The sequence below is a fragment of the Anolis carolinensis genome, chromosome 2 (genome assembly GCF_035594765.1).
Source record: "Anolis carolinensis isolate JA03-04 chromosome 2, rAnoCar3.1.pri, whole genome shotgun sequence".
Classification (NCBI taxonomy): Eukaryota; Metazoa; Chordata; class Lepidosauria; order Squamata; family Dactyloidae; genus Anolis; species Anolis carolinensis.
In genome coordinates, this window is record NC_085842.1 from 133,513,486 (window position 1) to 133,530,723 (window position 17,238).

General features: G+C 39.6%; 2 protein-coding genes across 5 annotated transcripts in view; one reads left to right on the plus strand and one right to left on the minus strand.

The window, feature by feature from the left end:
- Positions 1 to 8,748: 8,748 nt before the first annotated feature.
- Positions 8,749 to 16,918, minus strand: nat9 (N-acetyltransferase 9 (putative)). 2 transcript variants are annotated; one of them, XM_003217221.4, is made up of 7 exons: positions 16,782 to 16,918; positions 13,914 to 14,000; positions 12,118 to 12,227; positions 11,322 to 11,462; positions 10,173 to 10,232; positions 9,481 to 9,575; positions 8,749 to 9,378 (listed from the first exon to the last, which is right to left on the minus strand). In XM_003217221.4, the coding sequence occupies exons 1-7, from the start codon at positions 16,793 to 16,795 to the stop codon at positions 9,232 to 9,234; spliced, it is 654 nt and encodes a 217-aa protein (XP_003217269.1). In that variant the 5' UTR covers positions 16,796 to 16,918; the 3' UTR covers positions 8,749 to 9,231. The 2 variants fall into 2 exon arrangements, with proteins under 2 accessions (XP_003217269.1, XP_008102688.1); XM_008104481.3 differs by lacking the exon at positions 16,782 to 16,918 and adding an exon at positions 16,314 to 16,666.
- An 11-nt stretch (positions 16,919 to 16,929) lies between these two features.
- tmem104 (transmembrane protein 104) overlaps positions 16,930 to 17,238 on the plus strand; it is a 105,157-nt gene continuing 104,848 nt past the window's right edge. For 2 of the 3 annotated variants that reach the window (XM_003217220.4, XM_008104483.3), the window contains exon 1: positions 16,930 to 17,061. The gene's annotated coding sequence lies outside the window, so the exon portion shown is untranslated. The other variant, XM_008104482.3, reaches the window with a different exon arrangement.

Consider the following 17,238-nt stretch of genomic DNA (forward strand, 5'->3'; position numbering starts at 1 on the left):
AACCAAAATAGTCTAAACCATCTGATTAATTATTTGTATTAGATTCAGCATGGGTATGAATTTTAGTTCCAACATGTGTCTTTAAAGATGTTCTTGCTTTTTAGTATTGAATGACTAGAAACAAAATAGTTTGGTGTATGAAGTCTAGCAGGTCCCTCAGTACAACGGGTTCTTGAATCTTGCCAGATTTTTTACTTCAGTTCCCAGAAGCTCCAGTCAGCATGACCAATGATAAAGGATTCTGAGAACTGAAACCCAAAATGTCTTGATTTCCAAAAACGAATTGTATTTGTCTTGCCTTAACATTCTCTGTTGCCTGATCTAGTTATCTGCTCTTTGAATAGGAGTTATGGCATGCTGTTCCACCTGTAATCATAATTTTTGCCATGGGTAACTTCATCTACTTTACAAGGGTGAACTAGATGTGATTCAAAGTAACAGAGGCTTTTATAACAAAAAGCAAGCAAACATTGCAGGAAAAAAAATAATTGAATAAGTGCCACATCTGATTTGGTCTTCATGCTTTCAGCCTGCTGCTTGCATTAGGTCTGCTGAAGGGGCCCAGCCATGATCCAAGGGTAGCATACCTGCCTTTCAGGCAGAAGGTCCCAGGTTCAATCCTCCTTATCTTCAGGTAGGACTGGAAAACAATTCTGCCTAAGACAGTGGAGAGCAGCTCTCAGGTCCTGTTGACAACACTGAACCAGATGGAGCAGTAGTAGAATCTTCATATGTGGATGACAGCATCATTCCTGGCTACCATAACTTTTCTGCAGTTACTTCTGTTTATCCGCTCCACTAGCTAAAAGATTGGGAAGGTTAGAAAACAAGGATTTATAACAACATTTTGCACAAAATGAGGGCATGTAGTGTGATACTTTACAGAGCCGGAAGTCTTAGAAAAATTTTTAAAAACACATTAGCATATATATTACCTAATTTCCAGAGGCAGGCATTCTTTCAAAAATTCATCTTTGTGAGAGTATGTGTTCATCTTGGTTCTGCGCCCCCCCCCCCCCCAGCAAGTGATCAATACACTCTTTCTCAGTTTCCTTGTACATGCCTAACTAAACGGTGGTGAGCAAATTTTCCTAAATTGTTTCTGTCAAGCTCTTCACTTTGAACTCAGTTTTAAGCAATTGAAGTAGACTCAAGAGAAAGAGTAAAAGCAGAAGAGGAGAGAGAAACTATGATGTTTCAAAGCAGCTGAAAAAATGGGACAACAGAGAATTCATTGGGATTGTTTCTGCCAAATTGGGACAGTTGAGGTAGGGCTACCAGATCTGAGGGCCTATGCCTGGGTCTCCATTTTTTTGTGTGACATCTCAGGTAGAAGATGAGAATGCAAATTATTCAAGCGAGGGGAGGTCTCACTTCTGGATAAGAGGTGTGTGCAAAATCCCAGAGTAATTAGTTGACCAGAAGCTTCATGGATTCGTAGATTAGTTGTTGATGCAGCTACCTACAACTTTTCTTTTCCAGTCATGGGACTCATGCACCACTCTGCAGCCATTATCTGGTGAATAAGATAGATAAAATCTTTCTTATCCCAAAGTAGGTAGGATGAATAACCCCCTTCCCTCTTTGAACTGGAAACAAACATTTCAGCTAAGACTCCTGTCTTCATTTCCAAATAGCCAGACAATAACTGTTCTGTGCTCATATCAGAGAGAGGACATTCTGTCCATAATTTCCATTTATTGTTCATGGAAGGGGAGGCCAGCAACCTCCTATGACATCTTTCCAAGGAATGCATTTTTAAAATACAGTTTGTGGAATTTGTGTGCTGTTCCTCTTTGAAGGAGCTGAGTATGCTATTTAAATAATTTTTATTCAAGCTTTTTCAAATCAACAATGACATAGACATGGACATATAATAAAATAAAATGCAAAATTGAGAGCAAGTTTGAAAATGTGGAAAAGAAAGAAAAGAGAGAGAAGAGAGAAAGAAAAGGGGGAAAGAAAAAAAGAGAGAAAAGAGAAACCAAAAGAAATAACACTAAAATCGACTTCCATCTATTGCATGAGCTGAGTATGCTATAGGTACTATATTACTCTTAATTTTGTCTTTACAAACTGGGAGGTAGATTGTATGAGAAAGAATGACTGGGAACGAGAAAGAATCTATGGCCAAGGTTTCCCAGTGAGAAAGAATGACTGGCCAGGGTTTTCCAGTGAACTTCATTACTGACCAAAGATTTGAGCATGGGCCATCTTTGTCTGCTTTATTAACCGTTAAGCTTGGGCCTCCAATCCATTGCTAAAATAATCTGCAGGTATCCTATATTGATTTAAAGCTTTCTTAAGAATCTCACAGAAGCCTTGTGTGCAATTAATTACGTTAAGTGCTTCTACTTGGAAGATCTTGGGAAAAAATACAAACACAAGCCAGTCACCATGTAATATGAAAGGGTACCCTCCTTGTGTATAATCATATTCCTCTTCAAACATGATGTAAAACTTTATCTTTAAATATATTGCATTTCACCACTGTCATTGATATTTCATCTAAAGCTAAAATGATACAATATTATACATAGTTACCTGTAATATGCTTCACTGAGTATAGTGGTTTTTATTTGTTAGTCAACATGTAGGGAATTGCACTGTTCATATTCAATTCTGCAAGATGAAGAGATGGAGGCCATTCACTTGGCTATTTCTCCCTCTGAAGATATATTTTCTTCCCTTTAATGGAGCCTTTTCACTACCAAAGCTGCCATTCACACCTCAGGAAAAAGTGGTAGAGTTGCTTCTGATTTCTATTGTTGCTACTTTGTGTTTTGCTTACATCTGTTTGGCAAAAGTGCAGCTGATTAGCAAAAGCACCAGCAGGCTTTTTCCAGTTTCTATATAATGGCAGTGCTGCTTCATACAGAAGGTATCTTTTTGTCCTATCGCCATGCCGAAGTGAAGAAAAAGCAGCAGAAGAGAATTTTACACAAGGTTATCTGATATCCTTGAGGTTGCTGTGCCTAAAATGATCTCCCTTTGTTTAAACCTCTTCCCATTATCTGCACACAGCAGACTAGTAACTTTTTTTACTAAGCTTATCTTGCCACTCAGTCTGAACCTTTCGCCATCCAAGTAAAAGGATTAATCATGTGGAGCACTCGTTTGTTTAATGAAGTCTTGCTTTCTCAGTAAAAAAAGGTTTCTCATCCATGTGGCTCCAACAAACAAATGTAGGATTTTAAAAATTCAACCCAACAACAAATATCTAGCAAGCCAAAGTCTTGCTAGAATAGGAAGTTCTTTTGTTTTGATGGGAATGTTTTTGGTATCACATAGGTTCCCAATAACTAAAAATAAAAAAAAATAAAAAAAATACAGAAGTTGGCTGGTGGTTCCTAGAATATTTCCTAACTGCACAAAACTTTGAATGTTGCTCATACAATATGGGTAGATCTACAATATGGAATTAAAGTACTTTCATACTACTTTAGCTACCCTATACTCGATAATGTTCATTCTTTTTTTTTTGCAGCATTCTTAAAAGTGATATGGGTTACAAATTTTAAAAGTGATATGGGTTACAAATTTTAAAAAGTGATATGGGTTACAAATTCTGCTATCATGATAGCAGAAATCTTTTATCTACTCCACCTATATCTTTATTTAATTTGCTTTGTTTTGTGGTTCGTCACTAGAAGATAAACATGGAATTAATATTCACATCTGATTGCTGAGGCACATGGCTCTGAAGAAATACCAGTGTGGGAAGGAAAATAAATAAATTCTAGGGAATACACATCCCCTCCACATCTAGTATGACTTTAAATGGACAACTATCTTACTCACACACATGAATTATCCTAACATTAGGCTGGGATAAAGGGATATAGTTCGATATTCATTTTACTGGTTGAACTCTATTTTGATATTTCACTCATTGCATTGGGAACTATAATCAACTTCAGCATCATAAGTAAATGTGAGGAAGTCATTATTATTTTTATTATTATGTTTATTTATAGCCCGCTTTATCTCTCCTGGAGGAGACTCAAAGTACAATTAAAAATCATCATGGGACAGCCTGGCACATGTTATGGATTTAGAAAAAAAATGCTACTATATTGAACTGATCCCAGAACAAAACAATGCCTAGGAATCTGGTACAAAGTGTTGTGCACTTAGCAACCATCCTTGTTGTGAATGAGCCTTCTGGGGTCAACGATACTACTGATAGTAGCAGGAAGAGAAGAAAGACTCCTCGGGAGCAAGACTCATTTGAGGAGTTACAGAGAAAGAGGCTTAGAGAGATATTTGAGGAATCAACAGATGAGGATTCATTTGAGGGTTTTGAAGGGGAGGATGGACTTGAAATGGACGTTGGGGATGTGGTACGGGCAGAAGAGGATGACATGGAATGGACACGCGCTCCAGAGAGTTGTGATAGGGAGACTGGGCTCACTGGTAATGGGGATGCTGAGGAAACATGGGGTCCTTCAGGATCAGACCCAAGGTGGTCTAGTTGGAGGAGTGGGGATAGTTCCACAGCTGCGGGTAGGTCTGGGCGTCGGCGGGACGGTTCCAGCTCAGATGAGGAATGGGAGCAACCTGTGGGAAGGACGGTGCCCAGCTCGAGTTCTGAAGACGAGTTGTAAATAAATTGAGGGCATTTGGCCATTGGGCCCTTGTGTGTGGTAAGGTGGTTGTTGGGCGCCATTGGGTTTCGTGTTCGTGTTCCTGAAGACTGGCTTGAGACTGTGCAACTACTCTTTGCTCCCAACTCCGGTTTGACTCCTGGTTCTGCAACTACCGTGTTTCCCCGAAAATAAGACAGTGTCTTATATTAATTTTTGCTCCCAAAGATGCACTAGGCCTTATTTTTAGGGGATGTCTTATTTTTCCATGAAGACGAATTCACATTTATTGTTGAACAAAAAATGAACATTTATTATATACTTTGCAGTAGTTGTCATCACAAACCAGCATAACCAGACAAACTGTGATTCCTATCAAGAATTTCTTATTACTACCATTATTTCCATGTATATGGTACGTACATTTATTGATCCTGCATGCTCTGGTGTTCTGTTTGGCGGGCATGCTTCCAAACAAAAACTTTGCTAGGTCTTACTTTCAGGGGAGGCCTTATATTTAGCAATTCAGCAAAACCTCTGCTAGGTCTTATTTTCTGGGGATGTCTTATTTTAGGGGAAACAGGGTACGCTCCATTACTGACCACTGGCTTGGTTTCTGATCCTGCAGTAACTCTTTGCTCTTCGTTACTTTGTTTCCGGCACCGGTTTATTTGCACTGCCTCCGGCGGCAAAGTTTGGCCCGGTTTGGGACATTGTTTGTTTTGAGCCTTAAAACTCTATTTGTAGCCCAGTTGGGATTCTGTTTATGTTGGACTCTTGGGAATTTGGCCCGTAGTTTGTTTTGCCTTCTTCAAGTTATCCGGCAATTTTGAGCTGAATCTAAGCAGTTTTGTTTTAATCCGGATTATATCTCTTTGGTTTTTTGGAGTTTTTTCAGTTCAAATGTCTTTTTCACACTGAAGTTTAAGTGTTGCAAGCTCCTGTGTTTGTTTTATGAGCTTTTTTGAATTGTTTATACAATAAACTGTATTTCCATCCATTGGCTGGCGTCTGACCTTGACAATCCTTTTAGGAATTTAGAGTGTGATTTAGAAATCCAGCACATTCTACAAGAAATATGTTTCATTCTACATTTTACCACAGTATTTTGCTTATGGGTTTTTAAATTGGACTTCGATTTCTGTGAATATGCCTCTGTAAAAAATGCTTATATAAAATTTAGTTGTGGAAATGGTGTTCCTTGTTCCTGTCTCTATACAATAAGAGCCCACAGCTCCCTGAAAATAATGCACATAACAATAGTGACCTTTTTGAATGGGGAGAGCAATGCTGTAGGTGGTGAGGGTGGTGGGGGGATTCCTGAATATTAGTCAGGAAAATCTTGCATGAGTGCAGCCCTTCAGTCAAAAGGCAAAACCTTGATCTTTTGTCTTATTAACACATATCATTTCCAGTCATTGTCTTGCATCAATTATCCTTGCTTGTCATTTTTGCCCTAGTAAAAAAAAGCTAAAATAGGACATTCCAAAAGATACCTCACTATTTGGATGCCAAATCTTGCTGCGTATATAATAGCTGTCTTTTAAAATGCAGCAAGTGTTACGGGAAGCAGTTATTGAGACACGAGTCTGCTGCTGTATGTATAACCAGTTCAAATTATGTTACAAAAGCTTTCTGTTTTAACAAACCATGCTGTAGTAAGTTGACATAATCAAATAAACTTGATAGATTTGTGACATTGAGAAAGTGATACTTTATCAGCCTCAGAGAAAGCCAAAGCCCTCTGAAGGCATATGTTTTGATATAATTGGCACCTGGAAGGAGACTAGATTATGCTCTTTATTGTTCTGTAACTTTGTTTTCTGACTCATGGAAACCCTAAGGAGGGTCTATTGTGGGGCTTTCTGAAGCTAAGATTTAGATGAAAATGTACCCTTGACAGCTTTAACCCCTAGCTGTGAACATATTTTTCACTTGATCATGAGTTTGATGCTTATGAAATTAGGCAAGATTGTTTGCCTCTCTTATTTCATTCACCATGTGACCTTTGTGAATGAAACAATCATAATTTTAAGTGCACAGTATAGTATTGTTTTGTGCCTTGTACACACATATATAAAATTATTCTGGATCTAGATAGTATTAGGGTAGAAAATTGTGCATTCATCAAAGTGTTCTCAAGTAAAAATTTCTTTCACTTTCATAGCTCCCAATGGTATCAATTCACGCATTTACATGAAAGGAAACTAGGAATGGACAGAAGTGGGAGGGGTAGTAACCAATTCATGGTGATTTAAGTTACAAGTTGAGTAATATCTTTTAGCTACCTTATTCTGGGTTCTTTATCTCATTAATACCAGAGTAGGAAAGAATGTGGAGTCGGCTTTTATACAGGATGGTTTCTTGGAAGAAAATTAACCACTCAATCACACTTTGGCTGGCAGCTTTGACTACAGTCTAAAAATGTAGACCTTGATGTTGTCGGATTTTAACTCTGCTCCTGAGTAATTATGTTCAAGACCAGAGCTTTCAAGTAAGCAAGGCTGATTAAGTGCTTATCCTTCTTTTTAACATGCTCTTCCAATCTTAAACAATACTGTCTGAACATTTTTGACCACAATACATTAACCTTCCATTATTTAAACAGGATTGTTTTTAAAAGTATGTTATTTGGGCTTATTTTAAAGGTTACCATTTGAATCTAGCAAAAGCTTGATTTTGGAAAGCCTCATGTTTGACCTGTTAACAACCATGAGGATATATAAACTGTCATTATCTTGTGTATTAAACGATGCTGTAATGTCCTTATAATTGTCACTGAAGCTGCAACTGAGGGATAATTTTGGTGACATTCTTTTCCATGTGCTGCTTAATTAATGTGCATAGGGAGACCCATCTGTTCCATTGAAGGTTGGATGTATTACAGCCTTGTTATTGCCTCTTATTTCCATAATGAACAATCAAGGAACAAACAAGCTGAGGAGACAGATAAAGGCTGCTCAGAATTCAACAGTGGAGTCAGCAGGGAACCAGTGAGTGGGTGGGTAGCTGAGACTGTGGTGCATAGGCAGCTTGAGAGAAATATGAAATGGAAAATATAATCAAAGAAATCAAGTTTCTTAGGTACTTCTAATATGAAAACTTCTGAGGCACAAACATTTTTAATCTGATTACAGCCAGGACAGCCAACATTATACTGTATTCCAAACTCACAACCAAGCTATATGGGATAAGACTGTTGTATTCACACTAAGAAGCTAAGATTGCTTTGATTTCAGCATTCCAGACCATTAGTGACTGAAAACTTTAGTTTTCACAAGTTACTTCGGCCACATAATGAGAAGATAGGAAAGCTTGAAGATGATCATGATGCTGGGGAAAATGGAAGGAAAAAGAAGAGGGGCTGACCAAGGGCAAGATGGATGGTATCCTTGAAGTGACTGGTTTGATCTTGAAGAAGTTGGGGTTGGCGACTGCCAACAGGGAACTCTGGCGTGGGCTGGTCCATGAGGTCACGAAGAGTCGGAAGTGACTTAATGAATAAACAACAAGCTTTATATTCCCTGTAGTGTTTGTTTTGCTGTCTGTGCCCCTATTCAGAAGATTTCACTTCACTTTCTGTTCCTGTGATTAGTGGCTTTTGAAGAAAATTGGCTTGTTATGGAATCAATGATTGGTGGTGTACATTTGAGACACATTTACCCCATTATAACTCTTTCAGAAGTGAATTTCCCTTCCTAGGGGTAGATTTCTCTCACTTCCTGTTGTATCACTCCAGTTCTTAACTATGAATCGTATGTAAATCCTATATTTGTAACTCAGGAACTGCTTGTACTACATTAATCTTCCACCTTTTCCCCCTCATCTCTGCTCAGTGTGAATGTTTATTCAGCTGTATAAATAGGCATGAGAGGTGGCATCATGCTCTTAAAAATGTAGTGGCTACTACATTCATGATAAAGAACACTGAAATAAAGAAGTGCTGTATGAGGTAGCCAAAATGGTTCTTTAGAAAACACTGTATGTAAAACGTTCTCAGATGTTGAATGAATTGTGTGGCAACTTGTAAAGCTTTCTGACTGGCCTATTTAACTCCTCAAGAGCTTACCCAATACTTATGTCGGGATGTCAAAGGTAAGAGCTGCTACAATATCCTCTTTAACCTGCTTCTAGTAGCACAACTGTGAACTAATGCTAGAAATTATTATTTCCTGTTGATGCCAAGTTTTTATTTCTTTTGAAGCAAGGTTTTATAAAACAATTTATTGTGGATGTTTTTAACATAGAGCGTTATCAGTTTATAATGTCAATTTTCTGTGGCTTCATCTGATGGATGTTCAAAATGTTTTTCTTAATTCATCTGACTCTTCATGCACTGAAGGCAGGGTAGGCTTCTGTCCAACATTATAGATATGCAACTCTGCAATAGTCTTGCATTTATGCTTGCCATTTTCTATTGATAAAATCAATATTAAACTGAGATGATGTAGTTCAGAGAAGTTATCTGATTCCATATTTTTACAGGATGCAAGAAGCATGCTGAGCAGCAGCAGGACAGTTTTAATTTCTGTCCACTATCTCATTCTTAACTCTTTCACAAGAACTATGGATGACCCCATGAGTCTGAGTTTGAATGAAAACTGCCCCATCCTTCAATGGTATGGATAAAGAAAGTTCAGTCTTCTCAGCTGTCAGAAATCGGATTCTGCAATTGCATGAGACTGTATTTTTTTTCATCCACATAGCTGGTTTGTTCAAGCAGCCACTGTCTCTCTTGTTCATCCACAATCATTCTCAGTGTCACTTCTTGAAAGATATTATTTACTCCCACCTGGAGAGTGCAGAAGATAACCAAAATCAATGTCATTTTCAGGAATAAAAGCATAATCAAATAAAGAGCTATTTATCATATGAAAGATATTTGTTACCACACCTCTTTAAAATTAATCTTTTTGAACATGCCAATACTGGCTTTATTTTCCAATCCAATTTTAGCCTCAAAGATGGTGAGTCCAAGATGTATCATTCCTACAGGACGAGAAAAGAGAAATAAGTGGTTCCTCATCTCTATAAATGTCACTTTTATTTGGGAATGGTTCATAGCTCTTCACCAGGCAGTACAGGCAATGTTGAGCTAAAAAGAACAATGTCTTATGTTTTTACTGTTTGGGGCAATTGACACCCCACTATTCCTAGTAAATACAAACGGGTCGATCTGTGAATAAGGTACCGTTCAATAAGGATTGAAAGAAGGCCCAAAAGCCTCACCCAGGCCTCATCTACACTGTCATATAAGCAGTTTAAAAACTGAATTATATGATTAGTGTAGACTCATACAATGCGGTTAAACTGCATTATAGGATTCTACACTGACCATATAATGCAGTTTCAAACTGCATTATATGGCAGTGTAGATGGAGCACCAGATGGGTGGTTCTTCTGTTCTCTGAATAATAAGCATTCTGCAACCTCACTAAACATTGTTGAGATTTTGAAAACATAGGCTATTCTGAACCTCCCACTCTACCAGTTTCGATTGTTCATATTCCTTAGTTTCTTTTTTCCAGACACATACAGCATCTTCATCAAGCCCCAACTTCACCCTGCTACATTTGCTGCTCTTACCATAAGACATCATGATTAGCGTAGCTTCTTTGCCAAACCCTCTGCCACGGCAGCTTGGCTCTGAAAGAGAATACATCCTGTCAAGTCTATTATATTTGTTCATCTAGATCAGTATTTCTCAAACTGTGTTCCTCCAGGTATTCTGGACTTCAGCTCCCAGAAATCCCAGCCAGCTTAACAGCTGTTAGGAATTGTGAGAGCTGAAGTCCAAAAGATCTGGAGGAGCAGTTGGAGAAACTCTGACCTAGATTATAACTCTCCCACCTTCGATTCAACCTTCTTGGTTCTATTTGCTTTTGCAGTCTAGGATAATGGGAAACACTTTCCTCTTTACCATAAGTAAACATTTTTTTTACAGTAGGACAAGATAGTCAAACACAGCAGATTTTAAAAACCAGGTAGTCAATAATTGGAGTCTAAAGACAAAAAGGCACCAAATCCTGTCTGGTTTTGGAAGCTAAGCAGGATCAGCGCTGGTTAGTACTTGGATGGGGGATTGCAAATGAATATCAGGTGCTATAGGCTGTATGTCAGAGGAAGAACCTGGAAAGCCTTGTTTAGGAGAACCATATGAAAGATTCATGGGGTAACCATAAGTCAATGGGCAACTTGAAGAGACATACATATACAGAGTAGTCAAAAAAGGAATCAGGCAGGATTTCAGAAGTGTTGGACTGCAACTGCCAGAATGTATCACAACTTGCAATGCTGAATATATAAAATAAGGAGTTGCATTTGGAGGGCTACATGATTCCCACTCTGAGAAATCATAGAGGGTGGACAAATTTATCAAGAGTTACACTTCACTTTTGAAATTTCAGGAGTCGCAAAATACAGCCACCACAATTGTTAGACCAGTGGTTCTCAACCTGGGGTCCCCAGATGTTTTTGGCCTTCAACTCCCAGAAATCCTAACAGCTGGCAAACTGGCTGGGATTTCTGGGAGTTGTAAGCCAAAACCATCTGGGACCCCAGGTTGAGAATCACTGTGTTAGACCAATGTGCCAAGAAGTAGCCAGGCTGGAATTGTAGGTCCAGAAACAATATACAAATTATGTCGGATCGTATACAACAGACAGATGTATAATTTGAACAATAAACTACAAAGGACATAATAGAAGATAAATGAGACAGTAATCAATAGGGTACCTGCAATCATGATTTCAATTTCTCCCACTTTCCGATTTTCAGGATCTGTGAGGAACAAATTTACATCTCCAACCATGCATTCCTCTTCTGTGGCTTTCTGCCTAGACCACTTATCAGTATCAAGTACTATAAATGTGCATTCTGGAGAAATGGGAATAAAACCATTTAAATCATTTGTAATTCATTGGAAGAAGAAACCAGGTTGAACAAGCATAGTTCCCACCTTTCCCTACCACTCCCCTTCTGAGTTCTCCTTCCATTACTGGAAATTTGGAGAGAAAGTTTTCACATGTTGCTGAATATGATAGATAATGCCCTTCTTATCTTCTTCCCCAAATCCAATGGAAAACAGAGGAAAAAAAGGAAAAGTTTGAAACTCATCTAATAGGGTTATTACTTTGACACCATATCAGATAAACATGTATTTATTAAACTTGCACTCACCAGTCCAGCTATGAAGGAGCTGAGATGTAGAGTTAACTTCATTACTAAAATGAAAACTCCACGAGCATAAAACCCCCCACTCCCTCCTCTTCTTTGCTATTTAAGCATGCTTTCCCCTGCTAGATTACTTTTGGTACTGGAGACATGCTTTGAGAACATATTTTAAAGCACGAGGATATCAGGTATGAAAAAAGACCTGTCTTCTTACTTAATACTACGATAGCCTCTCAACCTGTGTGGTGGTTTCATAAATGCACATGGCTGTTTTATGTCAGTTGAACTGCAAATAAAATATAAACATATAGGCTCACTACCCTATTCTCAAATCCCTTCAAATATTTAAAAGCCTCACTGTCGGTATCTTCCCGCCAACTGCGCTGCATCTCATATTCCTGTTGAAGGCTCAGTGGTTCAGATGCAGTTAGACGTTGTAGCTCTTCAGACTTCATCCACTCATGGTATCTGATGAGAAAATCCAGAAAGAGGCAACATATAATTCTTTTTCAAAACATCACACATATGTGGTCCTAACTCATTTCAGATGTCTAGGAAAACTGATACAGTCATGCTTATATCATAGGATTTATACTGTTAACAGTATGCCTGATATGTGATCATGACCACAGTACAGAATAGTACTATGCAAATAGTGTGAAATGGCCTTAGCTGAATTCTGGTCAGTTCAGTCCGCATTCCACTGGTACACTATTATTTAGCAGTCACTTTGATGAGAATTTTTTTTAAAAAGCCTGCACCTAGGGACAATGTGACAACGACATCGACATCATCATCCTTTATCTCCCACCTTTCTCCCCATGGGGACTCAAGGCGACTAAAAGAACAATACAAAAGTTGCAGTTTTGTATTGCTCTGGAAGGTAAAGTTGTAATAAAGAAGGCTGATCATTATTCAGAGATAAACTGTAGCCCTTCTCCATGTGAAGGGTGCACAAAGTGAGGCTCGCATACTCCAAGGTTGTTTGTGAAGTTCCAGCTCAGGGGCTGTTTAACTTTTTAAGCACAGGGTTGGTTCACGGTTCCTCAGAGTGTTGGGGCAGCAGACTATAGTTTGAAAAAAGCATGAACTAATTCCTATGCACACTGCACATTGATTTTAGTTGTAGCACAAAATACCTGTAAGAACTATACAAAATGAAGGACAATTTTAAGCAACATAAACAGCATTTCAATGGGAAGTGTGGATCTGCTTTTGGATGATGAGATAGCCAAATTAATTGGGATTGTTATTGTGTGCCTTCAAGTAGTTTCATACTTAGGGTGACTCTAAGTCTAAAGTTTAGGGTGGGGGCTAGATAAATGGCTTTGCTGCATTTGGCCTGTGGGCCTTAGTCTGGGGACCCCTGCCAAAGATTATTTTTTTTTCAAAAAGTCAATTTTTTACCCACAGCTTGGGCAGGGTGTGGTGGGGGTTACCATGTTTTTGTCCTCTTGGCCATTTTGGACCTGGGGAGGTCTTTTAAAAACATACGGTCACTTCTGATCACTTTTTGTTGTTAAAATTATTATCATTTATATAGTGCCATTCCTGTACATGGTGCTTTACAGTAAAAGAACAACAAAACCATTCACCTGCTTCTGACATGAAGGAAAACGCTTTGTGAGCCTAGAATGATTTTTAGGAAAATTAAAAATTGAGTGGCATGTGTTGGTGGAAGTATAGCCTTCTAAGGTGTCTTAGGAGCCTAATGTGCCTCCTTTGCTTGCTGTCCCCCCTCCATTTTTCTAACCCCCATTTTACATTAATGTCTATGTTGCAGTGACAAATATGTAACCAACTTGCTGATGGCCACTCAACAAGTGCTAGAAATGCAAAGGACTGCGTTTTTTATTCCCCAAGCGTTTTCTCAAATAAAAGAGGCATCCAAGAGTTCTTTTACTAGATGTTTCCTTTTTGCATGTGATCTAAATAAAAACCTAAAATAACTGTTAATTTTTCCTCAGATGATGAATGACTTTGTCCATGTGTACAGTTTTCATACCTGGATTTAGATCTGCATGTTAACACAGCATTTTGGTTGAAAGGGAAATTGACAAACTTCTAATCTTCACTAGATAATGAAAATAAAGAGCTCTCAAACTAATGTCCTTTCTTCAAAAATGGGGGTAAAGAGATTTATCTATTTCTTACCTTGGGACATGAGCAGAGGTGTATGGTACCAGGGTCACCCTTTTTCCTTGTAATACAGTATTCTGGTTAATCCTCATAGTCCAAAACCTGAAACAGGATAGATTAGTAAGTGATGGAATCTGATTAATATAATTAATCAGCACTAAAACACTTTATAAGATTTATAAGATTTCCCCCCTTTACTTCATTTCTGTTAAAAAAAAGAGTAAAGGTTTCCCCTGACGTTAAGTCCAGTCATGTCTGACTCGGGGTTGGTGCTCATCTCCATTTCTAAGCTGAAGAGCCGGCGTTGTCCATAGACATGACTGCATGGAGCACCGTTATCTTCCCGCCGGAGCGGTACCTATTGATCTACTCACATTTGCATGTTTTCGAACTGCTAGGTTGCCAGGAGCTAGAGCTAACAGCGGGTGCTCAAGCCGCTCCCAGGATTTGAACCTGGGACCTTTCGGTCTGCAAGTTCAGCAGCTCAGCTTCCAAATAAATAGCTCCTAGAGCCAATCAAGTCTGAAATCTCCCTGGAAGCCAAAGTGAGTAAACTGAGCCTGATATACTCACTAAAAAGGCAACAAAGGTAATAGGAAACTAGGAAGGCCATGTCAGTCTCAGGTCCCATCTACTCTTGATTACGTAACACAGTTTAAAACTGGTGCTGGGGGGAAAGTGCTTTCACTGTCCATATTATTACATGGGAAATATCTGAACCCTCATGTTTGAAGCCCTCATGGTGCTTGCACAAACCACAGAACACTGAGGCACATTAAAGGATTTCTTGCATGCACTTTTGTGGATGCAACAACTTCCTGTTGTTTCTGCTGCCTCTGTGGATAACACTGATACACGAGAAGATAAAATAAAGTAAGATAAGAAGGATGTTATTTTTTTAAAAAAATTTTTTTACTGAACTTTTCAAAACAGTTTTTACATAAAATAGAGGAGTTGGGGATAAGATTAGCGTTGTTAATAGGGGGAGATATGGGAAAAGGGAAGAAGAAAGAAAAGAAGGGGGAAGAAAGGAAACAAAACAGAGAAAAACAAAAAGAAGGGGGAAGGAGAGGACAGAAAAGGGGGGGGGGAGTTTTGTGTCTTCCATTCTTCTTCATTGCAGTTCCATATCATTTGTATCCTTAATCATTAACTATTTAGAAATAGTAGTCCATTGTCTTTTTCCCTTTTCTTCAAAATGCTTGTATACTCGTTCTTATTCTATCTTCTTTAATTCAAGCCTTTGTATATTCTTCAAAAAGTTTCCACTTGTAATTTTTCCCATAAAGAAAGTTAGTCTATCAATGTCCTTTATTTCTGTCATTTTTTCTATCCAATATGCCATAGATGGCATCTCCTCTAATTTCCAGTTTTTTTGCGTAGACCATCCTCACCGCCGTTGTTAGTTAGGTAAATAAAATGTCTTCGTTTGGGTCAAAATCAGCTTCTAAATCTGTCATTCCTAGGATAAAAGGATGTTGTTCTGTTAAAACCCAGGTTGTCCTGCCCTTCTATAATAAGCAGATAACCTCACAGATGCGAGACACTGTGGCATAATGGGTTAAACCCTTGTGCTGACTGAACTGCTGACCTGAAGACTGCCAGTTCAAATCCGCAAGATGGGGTGAGCTCCCATCTGTTAGCTCTAGCTTGCGGGGACATGAAAGAAACCTCCCAGCAAACACATCCAGGCATCCCCTGGGCAGCGTCTCTGTGGGCGGTCAATTCTCTCACACCAGAAGCAACTTGCAGTATGTTCTCAAGTCACCTCTGACACGATTTAAAAAAAAACTTCAGAGACACCTGATCTCCTGTCATTTGAAGTCAACATATCCTCAGCGATTTCACAAGTCATTTTCCTGCTAAAGTGCTTGCAGGTAGTGTAAGTTTAAGGGTGCATCTACACTGGTTAATAAATGCAGTTTGACACCACTTCAATGCTATGGAATATTGGGAGTTGTAGTTTTATAAGTCCTTTAGCCTTCCCTGCCAGTGAGCGCTGGTGCCTCACCAAATGACAAACCCAGGATCCCATATCATTGAGCCATGGCAGTTCAAGTGGTGTCAACCTGTGTACATTTTAGAGTATAGATTCACCCAAAGAGAGAAAGAACAAGGTTCAGCCCAAGTGTCGCGGGATTATGATGATGATGACAATGAGTGTACGACTAGGACATTTATTTATACCTGGCTTTCCCTTTGTGAAAGATTGAGATTTAAATTGCAATGCAATCAGAAACATTGAAAAAGCAAACTGAATATTTCCAAGAAACATTCAAATAGCAGCCAGACTGTGAAGCTGCAAGGCCATTTAATGCTAATCAAGGGGGGCAACTGCATCGTTCACACTTGGCTCAAGCAGACCTCTTTCTCCCACCCTGGCCATTGTTCCACAGATATATAAACCCCACTCACCTAGTTTCCAACAAACCTCACAACCTCTGAGGGTGCTTGCCATAGATGTGGGTGAAACGTCAGGAGAGAATGCTTCTGGAATATGGCCATACATCCCAGAGGAACCCATCATATTATATATTAATATATTAACTCAGATAATAAATACCCAACCGATTTCACATCCCCATCTTTAGGAGAGCTCCTTTTAGGCCAGTGGTTCTCAACCTGTGGATCCCTAGGTGTTTTGGCCTACAACTCCCAGCAATCCCAGCCAGTTTACCAGCTGTTAGGATTTCTAGTTGAGGTAAAAACATCTGGGGATCCACAAATTGAAAACCACTACTTTAGGCCTAGCATCCCTAGAGGAAGGTTGGCAGAAACTGCTGAGGCAAAGTACCCTTTCTGCTCCCTTTACGAGTCTTAGTCCCTAAAGGAAGCAACATCCACTCTGAAGACAACCCACCGTTCACAGGATACTGTATTTACCTAGATCTGAACATGCGCAATCACACCTTTACCCCAGCGCTACGGCAGCCGCGGAGCCCCAAACCGACCTCTCTGTCTTCCTGCCCATCATGTGATCTCAGAGCAGGCCCAATCGGCGTCTAGGCACCTCAAGCCTCACCACACCCGCCTGCGGTTTTCGGCCGGCGTAGACGTGCCCTTTCCTCTTCCGCGCATGCGCTTTGGTACCACCCTGCCCGAAATGTGTGAGGCCGGCTCACGGCTCACTGTGAGACCGGGCGGCGTCGGTCTACTCTTGAGGGTAAAAGGCGGCGCGAAGGGAGAAGTGCGGGAAGGCCCCGAGGAGGCCCAGGGTTTAGTGGAGCGAGGGAAAGAATGGGCAAGGAAGGTGGAGGGGGTTGAGGCGACGCGGCTGCTTTGGCGGCATTTAAGGTTTCTCATGGAACGCTTCCTGCCCAGCCGTGGGGGGAACCAAGGG

Excerpts from the sequence above, each read along its gene's own strand:
- nat9 (XM_003217221.4), bottom strand. Across the intron at positions 12,228-13,913 it reads ACCTCTGCTCATGTCCCAAG|ATACCATGAGTGGATGAAGT; the intron begins GTAAGAAATAGA and ends TTTTCTCATCAG. Across the intron at positions 9,576-10,172 it reads GCTAATCATGATGTCTTATG|GAATGATACATCTTGGACTC; the intron begins GTAAGAGCAGCA and ends CTCGTCCTGTAG.